This window comes from Saccopteryx bilineata, chromosome 2 (genome assembly GCF_036850765.1).
Source record: "Saccopteryx bilineata isolate mSacBil1 chromosome 2, mSacBil1_pri_phased_curated, whole genome shotgun sequence".
NCBI lineage: Eukaryota > Metazoa > Chordata > Mammalia > Chiroptera > Emballonuridae > Saccopteryx > Saccopteryx bilineata.
In genome coordinates this window covers 148,423,700-148,447,036 of record NC_089491.1, presented here as the reverse complement: position 1 = coordinate 148,447,036, position 23,337 = coordinate 148,423,700, and the positions used below count along the sequence as shown (strand labels likewise).

The following is a 23,337-nucleotide window of genomic DNA, read 5'->3' as shown; positions in this document are numbered from 1 at the left end:
TTAAAAAATCATAAAGACAAAATACAGCTACGTCAATATGTGACAGGAAAATAATTTTGTCTTAAAAGTGATCTTTCCCAAGCCCTTCAAGAAACATGTTAGCATAACTCTGGAACAAAATTAAAGGCAAGTTGGAAGTGCTCCATTTTTTAACTTGGCTGGCATAGAGTTTAGGAAATAAAAAGAGCAGGGACTGTTGTTAAAGACACAATTAAATCCCTCTATTATAAACAAAAGACATTACATAATTACTGGTATATAATTTTCTTATTTATTGAGATATTTAATTCTTAAGAAAAGAAAACAAAACACGTACACAAAACAAGCCACTAAACATATTCTTTCATGCATGATCTTTTCTATCTCACAAGATTCCACTGCATGACTTTTAAAGGAGTTCCCTTGCTCAGGGTTGGCAGATGTTTTTCAATTATCTCTGTCCAGAGCCATATTTACAGGAAGATGTACAAATATTGTAGATGGTGGGTTGTGCAACCCTCGTATGATGAAAACTTCAGTTCTTTGTTTTTCTAGGGCTTTGTGTAAATGTCAATAAATTTGAGAGTTCACCCAACAGTGCCTCTTAACCTTTGATCTTATAGGTGAAGGGCAGGATTTTTAATCAAGTAGCAATTTATCTTTAATTAGGAAACATAATTAAGTATTATCACCTAATTGCAATTACTGGTTGGAGAAAGTCACATTTCACAAGTGGTGACCCAGGCTAGATTACTGTTCTCTTATCATGGAATTTCGCATCTGTATTTGTATTTGTATTTGGTAGACAGTCAAGAAAAAGTCAAAGGTAATCACCATGCATCTCTGCAGTCCAGCTATCAAAGTCACCAACTCCGTTGCTGAATAAGAAACCAAGAGATGCTTCCTGAGCTGCATCTAGGCTACATCTGTTTCCTGCTCAGACATCATATATAGATCAAAATAATTGTATACAAAAAACTCAAATAAAGTAGATTAGAGACCTGTTCCACACTTCGTTTCTGGTACAGTTAAAAACAGTTTAATGTCTCAAGGCACCACTATGGTTGAACATCAGATACACAGGTAATCAGCTAATCTTCTACTATGCTGTGAAGTCAGTAAATAGCTTGTGCAGTTGTGAAAAGCAATCTCTAGAGTGCTGTTAGATATGTAGTAGGCACATGTATCATAATACAAATAGAAAACAATGAGTCCTAGAAAAAGCATGTTGAGCACCGTTGTGGCATTGTTTGTATTTCTCTACCTAACACTAAGTAAACCTTGCATTTACAAAAAGAAAGATTAACCTTTTAAAGTTACACTCGGGGTTGTTGTTGTTTTTTCTCTCTCTCCAAGTAAGTGAATCTAGTTCGTAGGAGTACTTCTAGAAGTTGTTAAATCAGGGTTGGCTTCTGTCGCACTCGTCCGCTCATTCAAATGCGAGCTCAAGTTTTCCGACGTTAGGTGGGAAGACTTATAGACAATCTCATTGAAGTCAGACCTGATGCAAACCAAAGGAGGGTCGTTCAAAGGGTCTTCCACTGAGGCCTGCGTGTTTTCTCGAGTGATTCCCATGTCTTTACTATGTTCTGATGGGGATTTTCTTTTCATGCGAGTGTAAGTTTTGTCTTGATTCTCCATGCCTTGCTCATTTTTCAAAAACCGTCCAAAGAACCATATGAAGAATCCAAACCACACAAAAGCTATCAAACTTGGAACAAAAGCCAGACACTTGACATCAAGGCTAGCCCCTGTGAACCTACTGTGTAAGAACAGGTCTCCCTCAGCATATGTTTTATTTGTCTGAGGGTTAGTGTGATTGGACCGCCACTCCCAAGATAGCTTGGTTCTGTTCAAATCTTTTAAACTTTCTGAGTCTTTCACTGTATATATCTTCTGCCCTGGGCCGATATACTGTCCATATTCATGAGGCTTATAAAATATCTGGTTCTTCCACATATTAAGATCCAAAATCAAGACGAGAAAGATAATTCCATAGTTAAACCATTTACCTGTATTAAAAAATAAATACTGTGTATTAGTCAAAGACCCATAAAATTGCAATAGGGTTTTCTCCAGTAAAATGGAGACATAGTAAAAATTGTTAATGTCTTAGATCTGTTAACAATTAATTTTTTGAGTGATATGTTGCCATTAAGTGAAAATCGGCAAAGAGATTTTCCTAAAAGGATTCGAAGCCTATGAAAACGTGACTATAGTTCCCACGGCCAGAATTTATGCTCTTTACATTAACCAGGTTAAATCTCCTTGTTTTATAGGCTCTACAGTCATATTCAGATTTGGGTCCATGAAGGTTATTCTCTACATTTCAATTAATGTTTAAAAACAAAGTTTTAATAAAATTCTTAGAAAAGTCCAATGTCTAATTCAACATCTCTTACAGTTTTATAATTATGTCTGGGCAGGACATAAATCATTTTGCAATGCAAGCACAGCAGTATATCAGTTGAATTCACAATGCCGTTTGTAGGTGACCTGTTGATTAAACCATTAGTTGATGTGATTCAGATCAATAATCCATGAACATTCACTTCAAGACTTTAAAAATAATTGCATCAAATTCTCATTGAACAGAATGCATTTATCAGACATATAAATATAACAAGAGCAAATGAACTGAGAAGACACAATTTGGAGAGATCAGAACTTACTATGATGTCTTTGTAGTATTTTAGAACTTTATATAAATAAGATACTATTCAGAGTCATATTAACTAGTGGTATCTTTATATTTGCAAATGCAATCTGTGGAAATTTCAAGGAATATTACATTCCACTAAAATTTTATTATAATCATCATTTACTGCAAGTTTTACATCAAGTTAATCACAATAAAATAGTAATACCCACCTCATAGATTTGCTGTAAAAAATTAGTTGACATATGTAACATAACAGGTTCTAGAAGTTTTTGTTGTAATTATTACATTCACCGTATCAAAATTATTTCATTTGTATGTGAAAATACCAGTATTGAATATTATTGTCACTGCTTCACATGGTTCTAGAACTGTTGGGACTGCAGAGAGCTAGGAACTTGGGCAAACTTATTAAACTAAGAATGATAAAAATGTATCTTGCAATATATACTCTAACAGAATATATAGCTATATAAAAAGATAACTTTGTGAAGAGTTTAGGAAAGTATTTTATCATCATCACACATTTTCAAGTTCCTAGGATATGCATGGTTGAAGGGTTTTAATCCTGGCTGTGTTTAAATTCTCTAAACCCCAATTTCTTTACATGCAGAAAATAATAGTACTTATTAAAGCTGTTAGCATTTTTTTACGAGATTATTAAATGCCAAGAACAGTGCTCAGTATAAGAGAAATTCAATAATTATTACTATTATCATCAAAGCCTTGCCCAAGTGATGATGATGTCTTCACTTGCATGGGAAGGTACAACTTTTATTCTATGAAGAAAGTTTATGTAAACTCTATGAAGGGAAATTATAACTGCCTGTTTTAAAATTATTCAACTATATAGAATTTATAATATTTATAATTGAAGCTCTTGCCTGAATGATTTATTTTGCTCACCTAAACTAGAAAGCATGTTGGAACACTGGATAGGTCTCCAGATGTGATAAGACATTTATAATATAGTGTGTCCGTAAAGTCATGGTGCACTTTGGACCAGTCACAGGAAAGCAACAAAAGATGATTGAAATGTGAAATCTGCACCAAATAAAAGGAAAACTCTCCCAGTTTCATACCTATTCAGTGCAGTTCGATGTGGGCTCATGCACACATTTTTTAGGGCTCCTTAGGTAGCTATCCCGTATAGCCTCTACAGACTCGTCACTGACTGATGGCCTACCAGAACGGGGTTTCTCCACCAAACTGCCCGTTTCCTTCAACTGCTTATCCCACCGAGTCATGTTATTCCTATGTGGTGGCACTTCGTTATAAACGTGCCGACATTCACGCTGCACTTTGGTCATGGATTCGAATTTAGCGAGCCACAGAACACACTGAACTTTCCTCTGTACCGTCCACATATCGACTGGCATGGCCGTGGGCTGCTCCGCTGTATACACGGTGTTACATCATCATCTGCGCATGCCACATGCTGCCACATCATCCTACAGAAACTGGGAGGGTTTTCCTTTTATTTGGTGCAGATTTCCCATTTCTATCATCTTTTGTTGCTTTCCTGTGACCGGTCAAAAATGCACCATGACTTTATGGATACACTGTATTTGGCACTGTTAAGTTCAAACCACTCCTGCCCACCTGGTCCTTCAAAACTAAAACTGATTCTCACATAGAACTAACCTGAAACAAATTTTCTGGCTAAAAGCAGAAAATGTAATTGAGTACCAAAATTGAATATCATTACCAAACATTTATTGTGCTCATTACAGACTCTGCGTAGGATCCCTTAGAAAATGCTTAAAAGCCCTGGCCGGTTGGCTCAGTGGTAGAGTGTCGGCCTGGCGTGCAGGAGTCCCAGGTTCGATTCCTGGCCAGGGCACACAGGAGAAGTGCCCATCTGCTTCTCCACGCCTCCCCTCTCCTTCCTCTCTGTCTCTCTCTTCCCCTCCCAGAGCCAAGGCTCCATTGGAGCAAAGTTGGCCCGGGCACTGAGGATGGCTCTGTGGCCTCTGTCTCAGGTGCTAGAGTGGCTCTGGTTGCAATAGAGTGACGCCCCAGATGGGCAGAGCATCGCCCCCTGGTGGACGTGCCGGGTGGATCCTGGTCGGGCTCATGCGGGAGTCTGTCTGCCTCCCCGTTTCCAACTTCAGAAAAATACAAAAAAAAAAAAAAAAAAAAAAGGAAAATGCTTAAAACATATGTTTCTGTGTTCCAGGGAGAAACCCATCATCTTGTTGGGGAAACAGGGCAGAAACATCAACAAATAAATAATAATAAGAGGCCATATTTGAGAGGTGCTCCACGAGGGATCAACCCATAAATGCTGAAGATGGTATGAAAACTGAAGGCTGATTTCTGTGGAAAGGATTTTGAAAGAAACAGTAACTCATGTGGTCCTTGAAAGAAAAACAGGATGGAGAGTAGTTTAGAAAATCTTTCATTTCCTTTAGTTTGTCTTTATTATGCCGCAGGTAGAATAGTACACAGAGAAAGATCAGATGATGTGTAAGAAAAGAAGCTGAGGGGAGAGAGAAGGGAAAGGAGGAAGGACATTGTAAGAGAGGAAAGGCAGGAGAGGAATGAGTGACAGGCAAAATGAAAAAGTTCGGAGGTTTTTTACCCAGTATTCAGGAGGCACTAGTGCGCAGCTTCCATGATAGAAAGCAAGAGGAGAGAGGTGCTTGGGGTGCTTCTTCGCTGCAGATTTGTACTCGTTCCCTTGCTGTGAACTCCATGTGTTACAGTGCTTGATGGAATGGTGAGGGGAAGAGGTCCTTGAACTTGTAGGACTGACCATCACCTTCTTGATCCACAAAGGGCCCTTGGAGAGACTTCACCTTCTCTAGGTCGTTTTTATAAACTCCTGAATAGGGCAATCCTCCAGTAAGGGTGTCCCTGTTTCTATGGAAACAGGATATCAGGAACTGAAGACAAGCAGCAGCACGGCATCAGGGAGATGCCCATGGAGCTGGGAGAAGGGTGCTGATCCGGTGGGGAAAGAGATGCTCAGTGAACATTGACAGACAAAAGAAAAACAAAATCAGAGAATAAAAATGGAATGGTGTATACTGATTACACCATTCCATTTTTCCTACTTCAAAATCATTTTTCTACCATCTAAGATAAATGGTACTGGGTCTGACCACTAAACTTTGACACTAAAGAATCACTTTATATTATTTCTCATGTCACCTGGAGTCTGAATATTTAGAGGAAGCACATTAAAAATGTAAGGGTTGACATCAGTTAATGGATATCATCACCCTGCTTGAAGACATCTTTGCACATTTGCGACAGAGAACGCCCTAGTGACAAAAACTGGGCTGGACACCAGCAGATGGAGATGTCATTCTAACACTCAGCTTGAATAATACAACCTTGGGTGACCTGTTCAACCTCTCCAGACCTCAATAATTTTATTTCAGGTTGAGAACACTGAACTAGATGCCTTCCAGTTCTACGATTTTGTCCTCATCCCCCAAATCCTTCTACTTACTAGCTCTGTGAATTCAATTTTTATTCTGTGAGATGGAGAATAATATCAATGTAACTGCATCAAAGGACTATTGTGAGGATATTATGAGAAGTTAGATTTGAAGTTGTCTGAGATATATTGTTTTCCAAAAATGTAGGGTAGTATTATTTATACAATTTCTTCTTCAATCCAGTTACTATAAGCTCTTGGTGACAGAGTAGAGGGAGAGAAGAATATGTAAGGTTTGTAATAATATGTCTTAAAGGCGACCAGTTTGGATAAAACAATGAATTACAGCACATTGACACTAATGGCTATATGTCACTGGACCAGTCTCCTAAGAGGACCCAGTGTGTATATGGAAATATGCTTTGAAAATCAGCAAATTTAACGTGAAAAAATCATTAGCGATTGGTAATTGGTCTATAGGTTGCAGAATACTGCTCCTGAGAAAAGGTCTTATAGATACACAGATTCTGAGGCTAAAGAACAGGAGACAGTGCCCCCCCCCAGCACAGAGGCCATGTGGAGGAGGGAAAATACAGAAGGCCGAGAAGAGACTGAGGCAGAATCCCTACTGATTCTTATTGCCTTAATTGATTCTATGGCTGCATCACTGTCCTTCCCTACACTGTCACAGACATGCAGTCAAAACTTGAAGCTGCTGAAAATTTAGACGAAATGGCTCTTACTTTTTGTTTCCAAACGGCTTGACATAACTTCTGGTCCATTTATCCATTTGTACAGAGGAAGGATGTTTATCTTTCTCTATCAACCATCCTTACATTTTCCACACAGTGTTTTGTTACCTTGGTAATACTTTCTCCTCTTAAAAAAAAAATTACTGTTGCCCTATGAGATGTGACAAAACAGCAGAATCAGGTGGGACAACTCAACCTCCGTGTTCTTGGCTAGAACTTAAGAAAATTGAGCTAGATAATCCTTACAGCGTCTTCCCAGCCCTAAGAGTCTCTTTAATGAATCTGTGAAATAAATATGGCCTAAATGTTCGTGTTTTTTGATGGGCCAGAAAATCTCTCCATTATAATAAAGAGGCGGAATATACAATTTTCAGATGGAGAAAGCTTTCCTTAAAAACAAAACAAAACAAAACACTAAAGGAAACAAAATCAAAAAGGGATTGTATATTCTGAGAAACACTGTTTACCATAAAAAATAAATCTGAGTTCCTGACATAACCCACACAGAAAGGATATAAGACACAAAAAAGGAAAGACTAAAACGTGTTTCTCTTTCGTTACCCCAAGTATGTTGTTGTGAATGTACAATCTACCACAACAAGGTTTGTTATTTCAGCATTAGTCATATGAGAGATACTGCATTTCCCCCTGTTGTTTCAGCTACATAACATAATGTAAATCAGCAAGGAGGTAGGGTGAAAATCCATACATTATTTCTATTAATCTCCTTGTTGAAATATCTCACTGTCTCCTTTAATGAGAAATCACTGCATGGTGTTGGAGGGATTACCTCTTTCCTGTATTTTGTGTTTTTAATGAATCTTACTGATTGTCAAAAATGATATTATAATGGTAATTTTATCATTTTAGTTTGTGGGAGTCTATACAATCCTGGGCTCGTTAGTTTTCAAAGGATTCTTCATTAAATATCACCCTCGCTTACCATAGGAAATGACAACAGTTTGGAGGAAAGTGTCTTCTTTTCAATTAAGTAAAAAGCCCATAAAGCGCTCATATTTCCACCACAACCAAAACTTTCAGTATTCAAATATGCAATCATAATACTTTAAAAGTCTTTTTCTCAGTCGTTTCCAGTTAGCACTGTGTCTGAGCTGTGTGCTATGAGGACCTCTGACCAAGTGGATGCCACTCTGGCATCCAGAGAAGACACATGCAATTGTCATGTTCCACAAAGGTGTTCAGTATCCACTATGAAATAGCAAGAGGCCTTGGCCTTGAAGAAGATGAGTTTTGGATAATGAAAGAAATAACCGTCTGCGGTAATGGGCTTCTTGGCCATACTCAATGTCTTCTCATTCCGACATGAGCAGTGAAGACAGGGCTCCTCGAGTGAGCATCCCTAAGTCCGTCCCTAGGAAACTGATGAATACCTAGAAACCACATTAAGTGCATGGGCCATGGGGAGACCATTTAGTAGACTGAAAATACTTGCTAAATAACTTACGAATTAATGAATCATTTGAGTTAGTAAAGTACCTTCTTAAGACTTGAAAGCAAGAAGGCACTTGACAGCTTCTCAAAGTGCCTTTCTTGTCATTATTGTTGAAAGTGGGAGATTAGTCCTTTAGGACATAAACCAGTATGACAAGTAGAAGAAGAAACTAAGGCTGATGAAAGAAAGAAAGGGCCATGTAGCATACTGATGATTACACTGAAGATTCTTGAGACTGGGAATTGCATCACTTTGGTGTTTGTATTTCCTAGGTCCTAGCTTGGGTTTAGACACATACTAACTCAGATAATGTCTGTTAACATATGAGACACCTGAGCTAATGTGTCAAAATAATACAATGAGTGACATTCTATCATCTGAGTCAGATACAGATGTCACAATGATCTGGTGAATTACAGGAGACTGCTAAACTCTAATATAATCTGGAAAACCAGAACAATAAAATATTCATGTATCAAAGTTTAATTAATTATATAGTTCAAGTTCTTCCCCTGAGTGTAAAGACAGTTTCTGAGGAGCTTGTGAGTTTTATAACAAAATTCCTCGTCTGGCCAGAAATGAAGACAGGACACCTGAGTCTGGGCAGGGCAGGCCAACTCAAGGGCAGCAAGGACACACAGATTACCAGCAAAGCCACAACAGCTGGAAGTAGATAGTTTTGGACAAATAAAATGAATTGCTGCTTTATGTAGAAGTAAACAGTTAATTCTTAGACATGCAGAAATGTGTTGAAAATGGAAATTGCTTCAGGAAAGGTTTAGAAAAATGCACAAGTAGGAGACTAGCAAGAGGTCCTGTGTACTCTGAATAAATGCACGGTCTTTGGGGACTGTCCTGGTGAGCAGGATGCATCATTTTTCCCTATAACAAGTCCCTCGCTAATACTGTCAGAAAGAATATTCTGCTGGATGGACCACTGGCCTGCCCTCCCTGGCACTTCCCATGACCTGACTGACACAGGGGAGCTCTTTAAGAAACAATCTCTGGGAACTCACTTGCCAGAAATCATGCACCTTTACAAAGAAAGCGAAAGGGTTTTTTCATTATTTTCCACATTCTCGCCATTGTGCAGCACCTGTGCCCTCGTACTGTTCAGGGAGCCAAAACAGAACACAGACACTACGGAGGCTTGTTTTCTTCTACAATTTCCATTTTTGCTGAAAGGGTTCCCATGGGCCTCATCGTGCCAACAGTGTGAGTTCTCCCCTCGCAGAGGCACAGGCCTCCCTTCTGCCTCTCCCCCAGCCCCCTCCTAATTTACTCAGATGACGGCCACCAATGGGACACTTCCTTTGTCTGGCTGGGATGACAGATGGCAGAGCTTCCACCGGGATTGGCATTAATAGGACTCAGAGGAGCTTCCGAGACTGAATTGAGAGGCCATTCCTCTCCTGTCCTCACAGACTTAGTACATCGCATTTTGAATCCATCTTTGCACTCACCTTATAGGTAAATGGGAAGAGGGCAGAGGAAAGAATTCTAAAGTTGCATTTAGCATTTACTTTGGGCTTGGGCTAAAAGCACCAATGTGATCTAATCACTACTAACCATTTATTCCCTTTGATACTGAAGTCAAAATTCCCAGGAAAAAAAATATTTTAACATACCCTTAGATAGAGATGCTCTCCATACTGCAGCAAACCATCTGCCTAGGGGGATCCAGATGAATTAAACAGATGCAACAACTCAAGTTATTTCTGACACGGAATCAGGATTAAAAAATATTCCAATCCTTAATGCTTTGAAAATGTCAATGGGAACCCATCAGTGTCAGACAGGCTGCTACAGCCAGAGCATTTCAATGGGAGAGAGATTTTTCTCCCCATTCTCAGTGCCCTCCTTCTCGAGGACTCAGAGCAGCCACAGTAGAGAACTCAGAATACGATTGAACAATAAGAGTGCCCTTTCTTGGCTGCCTAATATATATTTTTTAATTAAACAGAAAACACAAAACCTGGATGAATAAGTAGAAATGCTTTAGGTAAAGAGAGTAAGCCTTTGAGTGCTTAATACATAGCAGCTAGTGCTTTATGGGCCTTGTCCATGTTAATTAATTTAATTCTCACAGCGACCAAGGGGTAAGTACCAGTATGGTCTCCATTCAATAGATGAGAAAACAGAGCCTCTAAGAGGTTCAAGAGCCTGACAAGGGCCATGCCACCTGCCAGCAGCAGAGCGGGAGCCTGGACACCGAGCCTGTGCATCGCACCCCCTCAGCCTGCACTGAACACGCTTTACAGACCACACAGCATCGATGGTTGAGCCATTCTTGACCCTTAGAGGACCCCAGCCATCCTTGTCTAGCCTGTTCCAATGCAGAAGAAACACCGCAGAGAAAGGAAAAGATGGAGGCATATGGGGGTCCGTGCGATGGCTTCCTAGCCTGGGCTCCAGTTTCTCCTGTGGTCCCAGACCTGCCCCAGTCAGCTCTGCCTTGGGACCTCCTCCACGGGCCGCAGCTCTACACATTCCAGCTCCTGGCAGGCCTCCCCCTTCTGCCTTTCTCCCTGGCCACCCCATTTCTACAGAACTTGAATTCTGACCCTCGGCTTTCGTTTGAAGAGTTGCATATAAAGAGAAATTAAAGTTGAGATGATAAAATTGATCCCATCATCTTTCTGGAGTGCCCATGTGTCTTCTTTCCTTGGACTGCCCTCAGCTCTGGCTCCAAAGTCATCTGAGTCCTCCCCCCCCCCCCCCCGAAGGACTAGATGGCACTGTGGGTGGCTGCCCTGGGCTTCAGCACCACGCAGGCCGCCTGCCCTGTGAGCCTGCAGCCTGTCAACCTCAGACTTGTGGGCACAGGAGGACATGGCCGCCTGGGGCCCTGAGACGCGAAGTCGGCTTGCCCAGACGGGCTCCAGCCATTCATTCCCACGACGGCTGCCCTGTAGCAGCTTTCCTTCATAAATAATGCCTGACCATTAAAAAAAATGAGAGAGGAATTCTGACTATGATGAAGATGTTGCTCAGCAGCAGTGTTTCTCAAAGCGTGGTCCCCAGGCACCCTGCACCAGCCTCGTGGTGGCACTCGAGAGGACGGCCCCTTCCGGCTCCGTCACTGCACAGGCTCCGACTTAGTGTGCGGCCCACGGGTTCCTTCTAAAACAAGTTCTCCAGGTGATTTTTATGTGCACTAAAGTTTGATGGCCATTGACGCATGTAGAGCATTTCATCCTTAACAATCCCCGCGATGATACTTGATCTGCTTATCAAGTAAAGCTCTGATGTCCCCCTACAGAGAAAAGCAGCCCGAGGAGCGGCAGATCCAGTAGCGTCTGTGGGGCATGTGGAAATCCGAGGACTAGGGAGCAGGTCCAACTACAACGGGGAGCTTCGTGTTTGGGAAATCAGACTTCAGTTTGCCCAGAAACAAGGATTTTACAAAGTCGGATACAGTGAAAGGCCTTTCGCAGGAGGTTAGATCATACCCCAGAGTGGCCTCAGCAGCCCCTTTAGCTGCTTAACCAAGCAAAGAGCAATGAACAAACACAAGAAGGGGAGGCCATGACTTTCTTTAGCCTCCCAATCTATCACCAGTTCCCTAGAAAGTGGTGTTACTGGTGGGCCTGAGGAGATACATGATCATCTTACCACAAATTGAATTTCGATGTTTATGGTGAAACCCTGCACCACAAAGCCCACATGTTCCCTATTTTATTTTTTAATTTAAATTGTACAATCCTCAGAAGCCTCCCCGACATGTCCAGGAACCCAGACATTTGCATGCATGGTCTGGCTCAGGGAGACAGTCTGACCTCAACCGTGGCTTCTCAATCAGAGGGAGAAGTTCCCCAAGATCAGCAACACCTGGGGAAGCTTTTCAAAAGTCCCATTCCCTGGCTTTTGCCCAGACCTACTGAGTGGGAACCATTAGGATTGGGGCCCAACAACCTGTATATTTATAATGTTCCCCAGGTGAAATGATAATCAGCTTAATTTGGCAAACATGGCACAAAAACCTTAATCACAGTATATTCCACATTCTGGCAAACTTTATTAACATGCAGTCTCCATTAGGTTTTACAAAATAATGCATGGTGGGACAAAGGTTTCAGCTCAAAGGCATAGGAGTCTCTACGTCAAAGCTAATGTTCAGGGGGCCCCTTCCAAGGCCCTCAATGTAATTTGCAGTTGTGCTTTTGTATTCATACTATATTAAACAGAGGATCCCAAATTGTGTAAACTTTGAATCCCACAAAACTTGAACCTGCCCATCTGTGAATGACAGCGTATCTGACAAAACCATGCAGAACAGTCTCACATTACTTTTAACAGCTTGATGTTTTTTTAATCTCCCTCTTCCCTTTTTTAAACCTGATTTCTGCACTTGAGCAGCATATTTTTTGACGGGGATTCTGATACTCAGTCAGAGACGATATTAGTGCCATCGTGGCCTGGGACAAGAGCCGATAGCAAGAACAGATGGTCCAGGCAAAAGGCCACCCAAAGGGATACGATGGTGCCATGTGCATGATAGCTGTTTTAGAAGTCCAAGAGATTAAGTGGGGACTCTGAAACCGCTCTATGTGACCTGAAATCAAACTGATTTATTTACCCAGTGAATTTAATAGACGGGCCTCATTCATTCTAAATAGGAAAAGAAACCTGCTGCATGTTCCCTATTCATGAGCTCGTTCTCCAATTTAGGAAGGTCTCCTCAAGCTGAAAACAAAAAGCAGCCATCGGTTCAGACGCAAAGGTTGTTTGCAGTTCAGGTTTTCTGTGTTCAGACTACCCTCACTCAGCAGCACAGACGGTAGTGTAAACCCAGATTTCTTCAGCGGTTTTTATTATAGCAGATGTGGGATCCTCGGACATTTCCCTTAAATCACAAACATGTTGGCTACCTGTGAAACAGCTTGGGCACTGATGCCATCCTTTATTTGATCACTCAGCTGTCTGTTTCCTCTTATAAAGAAAGAGAGATATAAAACGTAACCCTAGGAAATCTTTTTTTAGATGAAAATGACTGAGATGTCGTGAAAGAGTATTACCGTAAACCATTTTGGGAGTGTTTCAAGAGCAGGACACATCTGAAAATGAAATGATCTGAGGAGCCACAAGAGAATGACTTGAGACAAACATGAGCTCTGCCACAGAAGGAGGTTTTTACTCTGTCAGATGAGAAGTGGCCTAGCTCTTTGGAGACACGTGGTGTGATTGGAGTTCTAGGATACCATTGTTTTTATCTCAACCGTAAATGAAGAACAAAGTATAAAAAGTATGTTTCATGTTGAGAAAATTTACTGAGCTGTATGTCATGAAAAGGAAACCCACCAATGAACAAAATCAAGGGAAGGGGCGGTGTAGGGAGTATGGCGAACTCTATATTACCTATGAGATAGCATTAGCTAATGCTCCACATCAAAGATATATCCTCCCCCTCGATAATCCTGTGCTATACCACTAGGTCTGACACCGGAAGCGGCTGCCCGACTGGGAACTACATTTGCCCCCTCTCCTTGACTCTAAATGGGGCTATCTGACCTGTTATTGCCAATAGACTGAGTATAGCTGACATATTTCTTTTCAAACCAAGGTGGTACTGAAACAGGTAAGCCTTCTTTTATTTTTTTTAAGATTTTATTCATTTTTTTTAGAGAGAGGAGCAAACACACCTGGGATAGAGAGAAGGAGAGAGAGAGAGAGAGAGAGAGAGAGAGAGAGAGAGAAGGGGGAGGAGCAGAAAGCATCAACTCCCATATGAGCCTTGATGACTAGGCAAGCCCAGGGTTTCGAACCGGCAACCACAGTGTTTCAGATCAATGCTTTATTCACTGTGCCACCACAGGTCAGGCCAGGTAAGCCTTCTTCATCATTTCCCCCATTCTCTTTATTCCCGACTGCCTGCTAGATATTGAAGTTGAAATTGTTAAAGCCATCCATAGTGTAAGTCCCAGAGTAAACAGCTAGAGCCCAAGTTGATCTGGAACCTCCTTGTACTGTTAAGTGAGTAAAAATAAAACTAGACTTAAAATGTTACCATTTGCTTTTTAAAATAGCAGCTAGCACAACTCTCAGTAGGAGACAAATCTTGCTCAAAGTTATAAATACCTGTTATGTGAATACGATATTCTTCTTTGAAGATCTTCTGGAAGAAAGGAATCTTGAACTGCATGTGAGGCGTATGCAACCCAGGGAGATTTACATCAACATCGCCCATGAAATGTGGGAATTCCCAGTCCTATCAGAAAAAAATCAACACAAAAACATATATGTGATTTGTTTTGTACCTAAGCAGCAAAACACCAAAAAAAATTTACTTTTTGTAAGCACTTATTTTAAATTCATTTAAATGCAGCCAGCTGTTGTATGTACCAGTTTCCTTCTGTGATGGTTATTTTATGTACATTAGATAGTGGTATGCATTCAAAATCAAAATTAAGTCATAACTTATATGCTCAGCTTTTCCCTTTAATGTGGTGATAAGAAACCAATACGGAGTTGATTTGCATCCATGCATGTTTATCTCTCTCTTCTGAAAAACTGATTTTACATTTTTATAGGAAGGAAGTAATCCGTATTTTATAAACACAGGATAATTTTCTTTCACTACTTTTAAAAAGTATAAACCCCATAATAGCATGGTTTATGTAAGAAGACAAAGTAAAAAGGATCTGATTCACTTAACCAATTTCTTCAATTTACATCAAGGAATTTTTTTTTTTTTTGTATTTTTTTCTGAAGCTGGAAACGGGGAGAGACAGTCAGACAGACTCCCGCATGCGCCCGACCGGGATCCACCCAGCACGCCCACCAGGGGGCCACGCTCTGCCCACCAGGGGGCGATGCTCTGCCCCTCCGGGGCGTCGCTCTGCCGCGACCAGAGCCACTCTCGCGCCTGGGGCAGAGGCCAAGGAGCCATCCCCAGCGCCCGGGCCATCTTTGCTCCAATGGAGCTTTGGGAGGGGAAGAGAGAGACAGAGAGGAAGGGGGGGGCGGAGAAGCAAATGGACGCTTCTCCTATGTGCCCTGGCTGGGAATCGAACCCGGGTCCCCCGCACGCCAGGCCGACGCTCTACCGCTGAGCCAACCGGCCAGGGCCATCAAGGGATTTTTATTTATCATCTTTGCTAGCAACTATATGAGATGGAAAAATGCCAAAGACTCCTGTCTTGCTCTCTTGCAATGTAGCATCAGTTGGAAGTAAACAATGCTGAGCACAGAGCCTGGCATGCTACCATAAGGGACAAGCAGCAAATTAACTCCCAAACTGTCATTAGTTAATTCCTTGTCCCAAAGGTGAGCAGATGGGATGACCCTCCCTTTCACAAGGAAGGGAAACAGATGCAAATGTGGCTATTTTTAGGTGTCTCACCTGCTCTTGGTTTTTGGAAAGAGGCATAAAAATAAAGTTCCTAACTAGCAGGTGAAGAAAGAATGCACTAAATATAAAGGAATATATCAGGTATATCCATAGGCATTAATACAGTGTGTCCGTAAAGTCATGGTGCACTTTTGACCGGTCACAGGAAAGCAACAAAAGATGATAGAAATGGGAAATCTGCACCAAATAAAAGGAAAACCCTCCCAGTTTCTGTAGGATGATGTGGCAGCATGTGCGCATGAGCAGATGATGATGTAACACCGTGTATACAGCGGAGCAGCCCACGGCCATGCCAGTCGATATGTGGACAGTACAGAGGAAAGTTCAGTGTGTTCTGTGGCACGCTAAATTCAAATCCATGACCAAAATGCAATGTGAATGTCGGCATGTTTATAACGAAGCGCCACCACATAGGAATAATATGACTCGGTGGGATAAGCTGTTGAAGGAAACGGGCAGTTTGGTAGAGAAACCCCGTTCTGGTAGGCCATCAGTCAGTGACGAGTCTGTAGAGGCTATACGGGATAGCTACCAAAGGAGCCCTAAAAAATCTGTGCATGAGCCCACATCGAACTGCACTGAATAGATATGAAACTGGGAGAGTTTTCCTTTTATTTGGTGCAGATTTCACATTTCTATCGTCTTTTGTTGCTTTCCTGTGACCAGTCAAAAGTGCACCATGGCTTTACGAACATACTGTATTCCACTTTTAATAATGAAACAATCATTAAACCATCAGTTCTATATTTAGTGACTATTTTTAAAGAATTTGACTATGAAAGAAATAATGAACAAAATACTAATTTAAAATTTCAATCCATTATCTCAATATAAAAGATTAAAAATTTTATAAGACTTTTATACATGCAGCTGATAGAAGTGGGCTAATGTGCCTGAATGTGGTGGGGTTTTCCTGTCTGTTCTGTTCCCCTCTTTTCAGTGAAAAAAATTTTTTTTTTATCTTTCCAAAGTTAGAAGCAGGGAGGCAGTCAGAGAAACTTCCACATGCACCCAACTGGGATCCACCTGGCATGCCCACCAGGGGGCAATGCTCTGCCCATCTGGGGTGCCCTCCGCTGTGGCCAGATCCACTCTAGTGCCTGAGGCAGAGGCCATGGAGCCATCCTCAGCGCCCAGGCCAACTTTGCTCCAATGGAGCCTTGACTGCGGGAGGTGAAGAGAGAAACAGAGAGGAAGGAGAGGAAGAAGGGTGGAGAAGCAGATGGGCGCTTCTCCTGTGTGCCCTGACTGGAATTGAACCAAGGACCTCCACACACCAGGCTGACGCTCTACTGCTGAGCCAACTGGCCAGGGCTGAAATCTTTTTATTTTTAAGTGAGAGGAGGGGAGATAGTGAGACAGACTCCCTTCCACATGTGCCCTGTAAAATCCACCCGATAACCCCCATGTGGAGCCAATGCTCAAATCAAATGAACTATCCTCAGTGCCCAGGGCCAACACTTGAACCAACTGAATCACCAGCTGTGAGAGAGGAAGGAGAGAAGGGGGACAGGGAGGAGGAGAGACGCAGGTGGTTGCTTCTCCTGTGTGCTGACTGGGGATCAAACCCAGGACGTCCATATGCTGGGCCAACACTCTATTATACACTGAGCAAACTAGCCAGGACCTTTGCTGTGAATTCTGATTAAGGGAAATTAGGCCTTAAAGAAAGGAGAATACATGTGTAGTAGTAAACTGGAAGCTTTCAATGTCTATTTCTTGATCTGTGAATCACTTCAAGTTGCTAATAAGAAATATATAAGAAGTAAAATGAAATGATGCAACACCATCTCTTTTTATTGGTATCTATGCAAATATCTTGCTGGTCTCACCTCTCCCTATTTTTCAGACATTAGCAGCAACCAGGCATGTAATTTGGGGAGATTCAGAAAACCCAGAGCTTTAGAGATAAATGAATGTAAATATTCTGATCTGAATTGTAAACTATTGCATTTTATTAAAATGTATTTCATATTACCTTGTTCTTTCTATATTACTTGCAAGACTCCTGAAAAGAGAATTGAAACTGAATTTGGCCTTTTGATAAATAGAGCTGACATCTCCCATGAAGAATTATGCTTGGCAAATAAAGAGCCAGATGACCAGAATCTTTCACTAGCGCTGGATAAACAAGTCAAAGTATTATCAGCAGAACTAGTCTCTCTTTTTATTTCTTGGTTTAAGAAAGAGAGTAATTCTTGGTAGTAATTAGGAAAATGTACTTAGTGTACCTTCTTTTTTGGAAAGACATTGTTGGATTATTCTCATTTAGCTTTTCATTTCATTTAACTGAAGTTTCTATTGGGTACCAAATTGGTTTTAGTTTGAAAGCAATCTCTAGAGATTTCTTTTAGCCTGGGATCAAAACTTCATTCACTAAAAACTAGTTTCTCAATTATTTCCCACCTCTACTTGGAGATAGAAAGATGAGTTATGGAAATAGAGGTTGAAGAGAAGAGAAAATCTTGCTCTTTATCTGGAATGTAGCACTACCTGTTTTTTTTTAATTTAAGAAATTTAAAAAAGGATTAATAAAAAAAGATAATACATAAATTCTCTTACATTTTTCCCCTCTTTACATATTTTTTATAATCACATTTTGTTTTTCAAAACTCTTTTCCTGGCCCTGGCCAGTTGGCTCAGTGGTAGACTGTCGGCCCGGCATGTGGAAGTCCCGGGTTCAATTCCCGGCCAGGGCACACAGGAGAAGCGCCCATCTGCTTCTCCACCCCTCCCTCTCTCCTTCCTCTCTCTCTCTTCCCCTCCCACAGCCAAGGCTCCATTGGAGCAAAGCTGGCCCGGGTGCTGAGGATGGCTTAATGGCCTCTGCCTTAGGTGCTAGAATGGCTCCAGTTGCAACAGAGCAACGCCCCAGAGGGGCCTTGAATCACCCTCTGGTAGGCATGCCAGGTGGATCCCAGTCGGGTGCATGTGAGAGTCTGTCTGATTGCCTTCCTGCTTCCAATTTCAGAAAAATTAAAACAAACAAACAAACAAAAAACCCTGTTTTTCTTACTTTTGTCTCCCCCTCCATTCCTATCTTACTACTCTAGTCTTTGTACTTCAATGCCTACTCTGTATTTCTCCAGACTCATTATTGAATTGGTGTAAACTCTGGCCTTATTTAGCAGGGTGGCATGGTAATAAAAATAATTGCTCCCATTGGCAGAATGTCTTGGGCTCATCTTACTGGAGAATGCGTGTCTGAGGCTGGTAATAATCCAGGTATTTATTTGAAGGATGTAGAAAAAGGAAGGTGGACAGTGTCCTGAATCTCCCTATATTTCAGTCTCTTTCCCAGCATGATTTAAGGTCAGGTTCATACTGAGAGTGAAGCAGAGGAAGCCAATAGGTCTGTTTTCAGGAGGATTACACAGAAGACGGCTTCACAGTCTAGAGGAGAAAGGGAGCAGACCATCTTTTCCTTTCTGCCCTTGCCCACTGCACAGCACTGGCCTCCTGAGGTCCCTGACTGGGACTCGGGGCAGATCAGAGCTCTCCCAGGGGCACTGGGGGGAGAGGGCCACAGAGAAGGGGGCCTTTGCTCAAAGAGATGCGAGCTGGCCTCATGAGGAGGCTTCTCGCGCAATATGGGTCACACTGTGGAGATCTCCAGAAACAACTGTGGGTGACTTTACTAGTCAAGGAGGGAGGCGCCACAACTACATATGTAGTAGTTAGTAAGTCGGCAACATGTGAAACAAAGGGCTGAGGAAGTCTGGATATCTGGATATGACTTACTGACCACTTGCAATGTTCTAGCATCATTCTAGGCAATATATCTATATCTACACTTATATGCAAAGTGATCCTGAAAGCTTGCTATTAACCCATTTTACAGATGAGAAAGTTTACCTCAGAGAAATTAAGTTGTCACAATGCGACATGTCACATAACCTGGCCTAGAGAAGACATATTTTCTGCTAGGTCATGCTGCCTTTAACTATGAAAAGTGACTACCCTTATTGTTGATTATTCAGAACCGCAATGATCTGCACCCGCTCTATCTGGTGGTGGTTGAGGATCACTGAGGGCAGCCACGCCTGCTTGTCCCTCACCAGAAGCCAGTTCCATGAGGAACTTGAAACCACATTTCTCCCACCACCACTCCAAAACGGCTCCCATTTCTATCTGACCCGACTTTGACAAGAATATCATTCTTTCTCCACAAAGCAGTTGTCCCAGAAATAGTTAGCTTCTAATTAGACTGATGAGGGAAATTTGACTAATGGGTGATTGATAGCAAATATTAATTCTCTTGGTATTGTAACTATGGATGTATGTAACCAGTTTCATAGACAAATTGCTTATAAGTGTTAAAAAAGGCCATGGCTTTCTTTCCTTCTGCACAAATGTGAAATATGTATTTTTAACACAATGTGAAAATGTTGAATTCAGAGAATGATGAGGCGAGATGTGTTTGGCTCCTGAGGCCAGGGTAGATCCAGGCTCATCTTGTGATTACATATTATGAAGTAGTCACTTACTTTGTTCTTCAAAAAATGTTACCAGTATTTAGTAATTCAAAGCTTCTTTACTAATTTTTGAGACTAAACCTAACAATGACTACAGAGGTCTTTCACAGTCGGAGCTCAGTGATGTAAGAATTATTTAGGCATATTGTATCGTGCATGCTCTATTCCAGCCACATCCTGCTACAGAGACAAGACACCATTTCCATTCGGATGGGCATAGTTCCCATATAAAAATAAATGAGCAATGCCATGGTCTATATCTAACTTACGTTTTACATACTATGATTTACTATGCCTGCAAGCAATGAAAATCACACTTAAACACTAATGTTTATGTCCAAATGTGGCCCTGTTATTCACAAACCACATTTGGACAGACTTTCAGGACAGTGGTAAGTATACAGGCAAGATGGTCTCAGTATATCCTGGAGTCATCATTTCCCCACGTTTTCACATCGAGAGGCATGCCCCAGGGCCAAAGAAGAGAGAACCGGGTACTATGCAGGGGAACTCAAGCTTGACACCAAACTGTTTTGAATTCCCCAACTGGCATTCAATTTCCCAAATCAGACGAAGAGATCTCATTTCTATCTGGAGAACCGTGACAGGATAAAAGAAAATGTAATAACACTGATTACTCTATCCTGCAAAATACAGTCATAGTATCAGAATAAAAGTTTTATTTTGGGGGTCAAGGATTGGCCACCTGGTTTTTAAGGAAATTGAGAGATAGATCAAATTATATTTTACTGAAAAGTGTTGATAACCATTCAGAATAGAATTGATAATAGGTTCGTGAGGTTAATAAAATATACCAACATTTTTCAATCTAATACTTTGTGTATCTATTTAGAGGCATTAAATTATTAAACTTTAAATGATTGCAAAAGCCTCTTTCCAGATATATTTCTTTCTCTTTTTTATTCTCTATTCTTTCGGAATTTAGATCTATGAATAACAGAACATCATTCTACCAAAAATTCCCCCAGCTTATAAAGTGCCTTTAGCTTTTTCTATGCTTAGCAGTGTCCTAGCAACAGGATTTTATATGACAGTGAGCAGTGGTGGCTTGAAGAAGTGTGCTTCTGCTTTGGATAATGTTTTTGTTTCTTATTGAGGATCTTAAGTGCCTGATTTCTTTCCATGACCCTATGCTTCTTCTAATTGACAAAGTTGCTATGGTATCACTTGGCTGAAAAAGCCTTGGAAACCTTGTCATATAGAACATATTGCATATATGTTTATTTGTTGTCTGTCTTTCCCATTGGGATGTGAGCTCTTGGGAGCAAAATTATTTTCCCTGTTTTGTTCACTGCTATAGCCCTCCTACCTGAAATAATGCAAAGCATACATTAAGAACTCAAACATTTGTTCAGTTAATAAATGGAGCACTCTCAAAGTTAAAGACACACAACAATGCCTTTTTTTGGTTTCATGTGAATGGATACTCAGGATGGATTTAGGTAAACAGAGATGACATAGTAAATACTTATTTTTGTAAACAATATTACACATCAACTTGAGAGTCCTTGTTATGAGAAAAATTTGTTTTTTTTCTTCCCTATAGACTAAGTATACTGGGATCATAGAGTAACCTAAAGATGAAGCCATTTGACAAAGATCACAGAGGAAAGAAGATAGCAGATAATTAGAGAAAGAAAGTAGAGGCCAAATGTAAATATTATGAGATGAGGCAGGTAATATTTGGGGAATTAGTTAAAAGGAGTGTTGGGATTATTCAAGAAGCCCTTTCAGTGACCACGAAAGTGTAATGAAGCTCACAAGACCCATAGTACAAGAAAAAAGAACATAAACCAACGTGTGATTTTAAAAAGGTGGGATAATCATTTCCCAAGATGGCTGACACCAGAAATGCTGCCAAAGCCAACCTGAATATCAGAGATGCCCTGCCGTAAATATTGTACACTTATTTTTTTCTTAATAGTCACTATTTTTTTCCTCAAGAGCAAGTGAATTCTATAATTTCTATAACCTCTCAGGAGGCATATGTGATATTTAAAATATTAAAAAACCATTGGGAAAACATCTCAGCCTTCTAGCTGAAGTCAGCTTCTGTCAACAAGTAGTAGAGATGGTAGATTGTGTTCATCACTAAAAGAAAGCCAAGTCAAAGTGTAAATCCTTACTTAAAACTTTCAAAGAATTTGACTTTTTCATGTGTATTGTGTATTCTATGATACCAATGAACTCTCAAAATTACCATTGCCTAAGCAATCTAATTTATTCTAAAGACCTATTTTGTAGTGTTGTTTAATGTATTTTCATTATCAATAATTATTCGTACTAGCAAAGGTCAACATGAATTTTCCTGACTAATTCTGAAGCCAATGGTCATCAATAAAATTATAATAATGCCTATAAAAAAAGCAAATGAGTCTGCCTGATCAGTAGTGGCACAGTGGATAGAGTGTAAATCTGGGATGCTGAGATCCCAGGTTTGAAACCCTGAGGTTGCCAGCTTGGGCTCATCTAACTTGAGTGTGGGCTCACCAGCTTGAGCATGGGGTCTCTGGCTCGAGTGTGGGATCATCAATATGATCCCATAGTTACTGGCTTGAGTCCAAAGGTCACTGACTTAAAGCCCAAGGTTGCTGGCTGGAGCCCAAGGTCACTGGCTTGAGCAAGGGGTCACTGGCTCAGCTGGTGTCCCTGGTCAAGGCACGTATGAGAAGCAATCAATGAACACCTAAAGTACCGCAACTATATATGAGTTGATGCCTCTCATCTCTCGCCCTTCCTCCCTTTTATCTCTCTCTCTCTCTCTCGCTAAAAATAAAAAAGAAATAATTCAATCCCAGAGTAGACTTGAAAATTAAATGTAGTTTGTTACTTTTAAGCGACCTTACCATGAGGCTCTGCCAGGACAGCAGTGGGTTTTTATTATATAGAGACATATTGAAAGCATTCTTTAAGTACCAAGGTAGAAGAGAGTCTGATGAATGCACTGGCCCTTATTTATAGATGTCCTACCTGGCAGATTGATGTGACAAAGAACAAAATAAAAGTCAGACTTTTTTTGTGTTTGTGACAGAGATGAAGAGAAACAGAAGGACAGTCAGGGTCAGACAGACAGAAAGGGAGAGAGATTAGAAGCATCAATTCTTTGTTGTAGCACCTTAGTTGTTCATTGATTGCTTTCTCATATGTGCCTTGACCGGGGGGCTACAGCAGACTGAGTGACCCCTTGCTTGAGCCAGCGACCTTGGGCTCAAGCTGGTGAACCTTGTTCAAACCAGATAAGCCCGTGCTCAAGTTGGTG

At 41.0% G+C, this 23,337-nt stretch overlaps 1 protein-coding gene across 5 annotated transcripts in view; it reads right to left on the bottom strand.

Annotated features, from left to right (window-relative positions):
- Nucleotides 1–248: 248 nt before the first annotated feature.
- Nucleotides 249–23,337, bottom strand: part of TMEM117 (transmembrane protein 117) — a 535,376-nt gene continuing 512,287 nt past the window's right edge. For all 5 annotated transcript variants that reach the window (XM_066258157.1, XM_066258158.1, XM_066258159.1 and 2 more), the window contains 2 exons: nucleotides 14,310–14,439; nucleotides 249–1,991 (listed from right to left, as the gene is read on the bottom strand). In XM_066258157.1, the coding sequence (XP_066114254.1) occupies nucleotides 1,345–1,991; nucleotides 14,310–14,439 (777 nt within the window). In that variant the 3' untranslated portion in view covers nucleotides 249–1,344. The remainder of the gene's footprint in view (nucleotides 1,992–14,309; nucleotides 14,440–23,337) is intronic.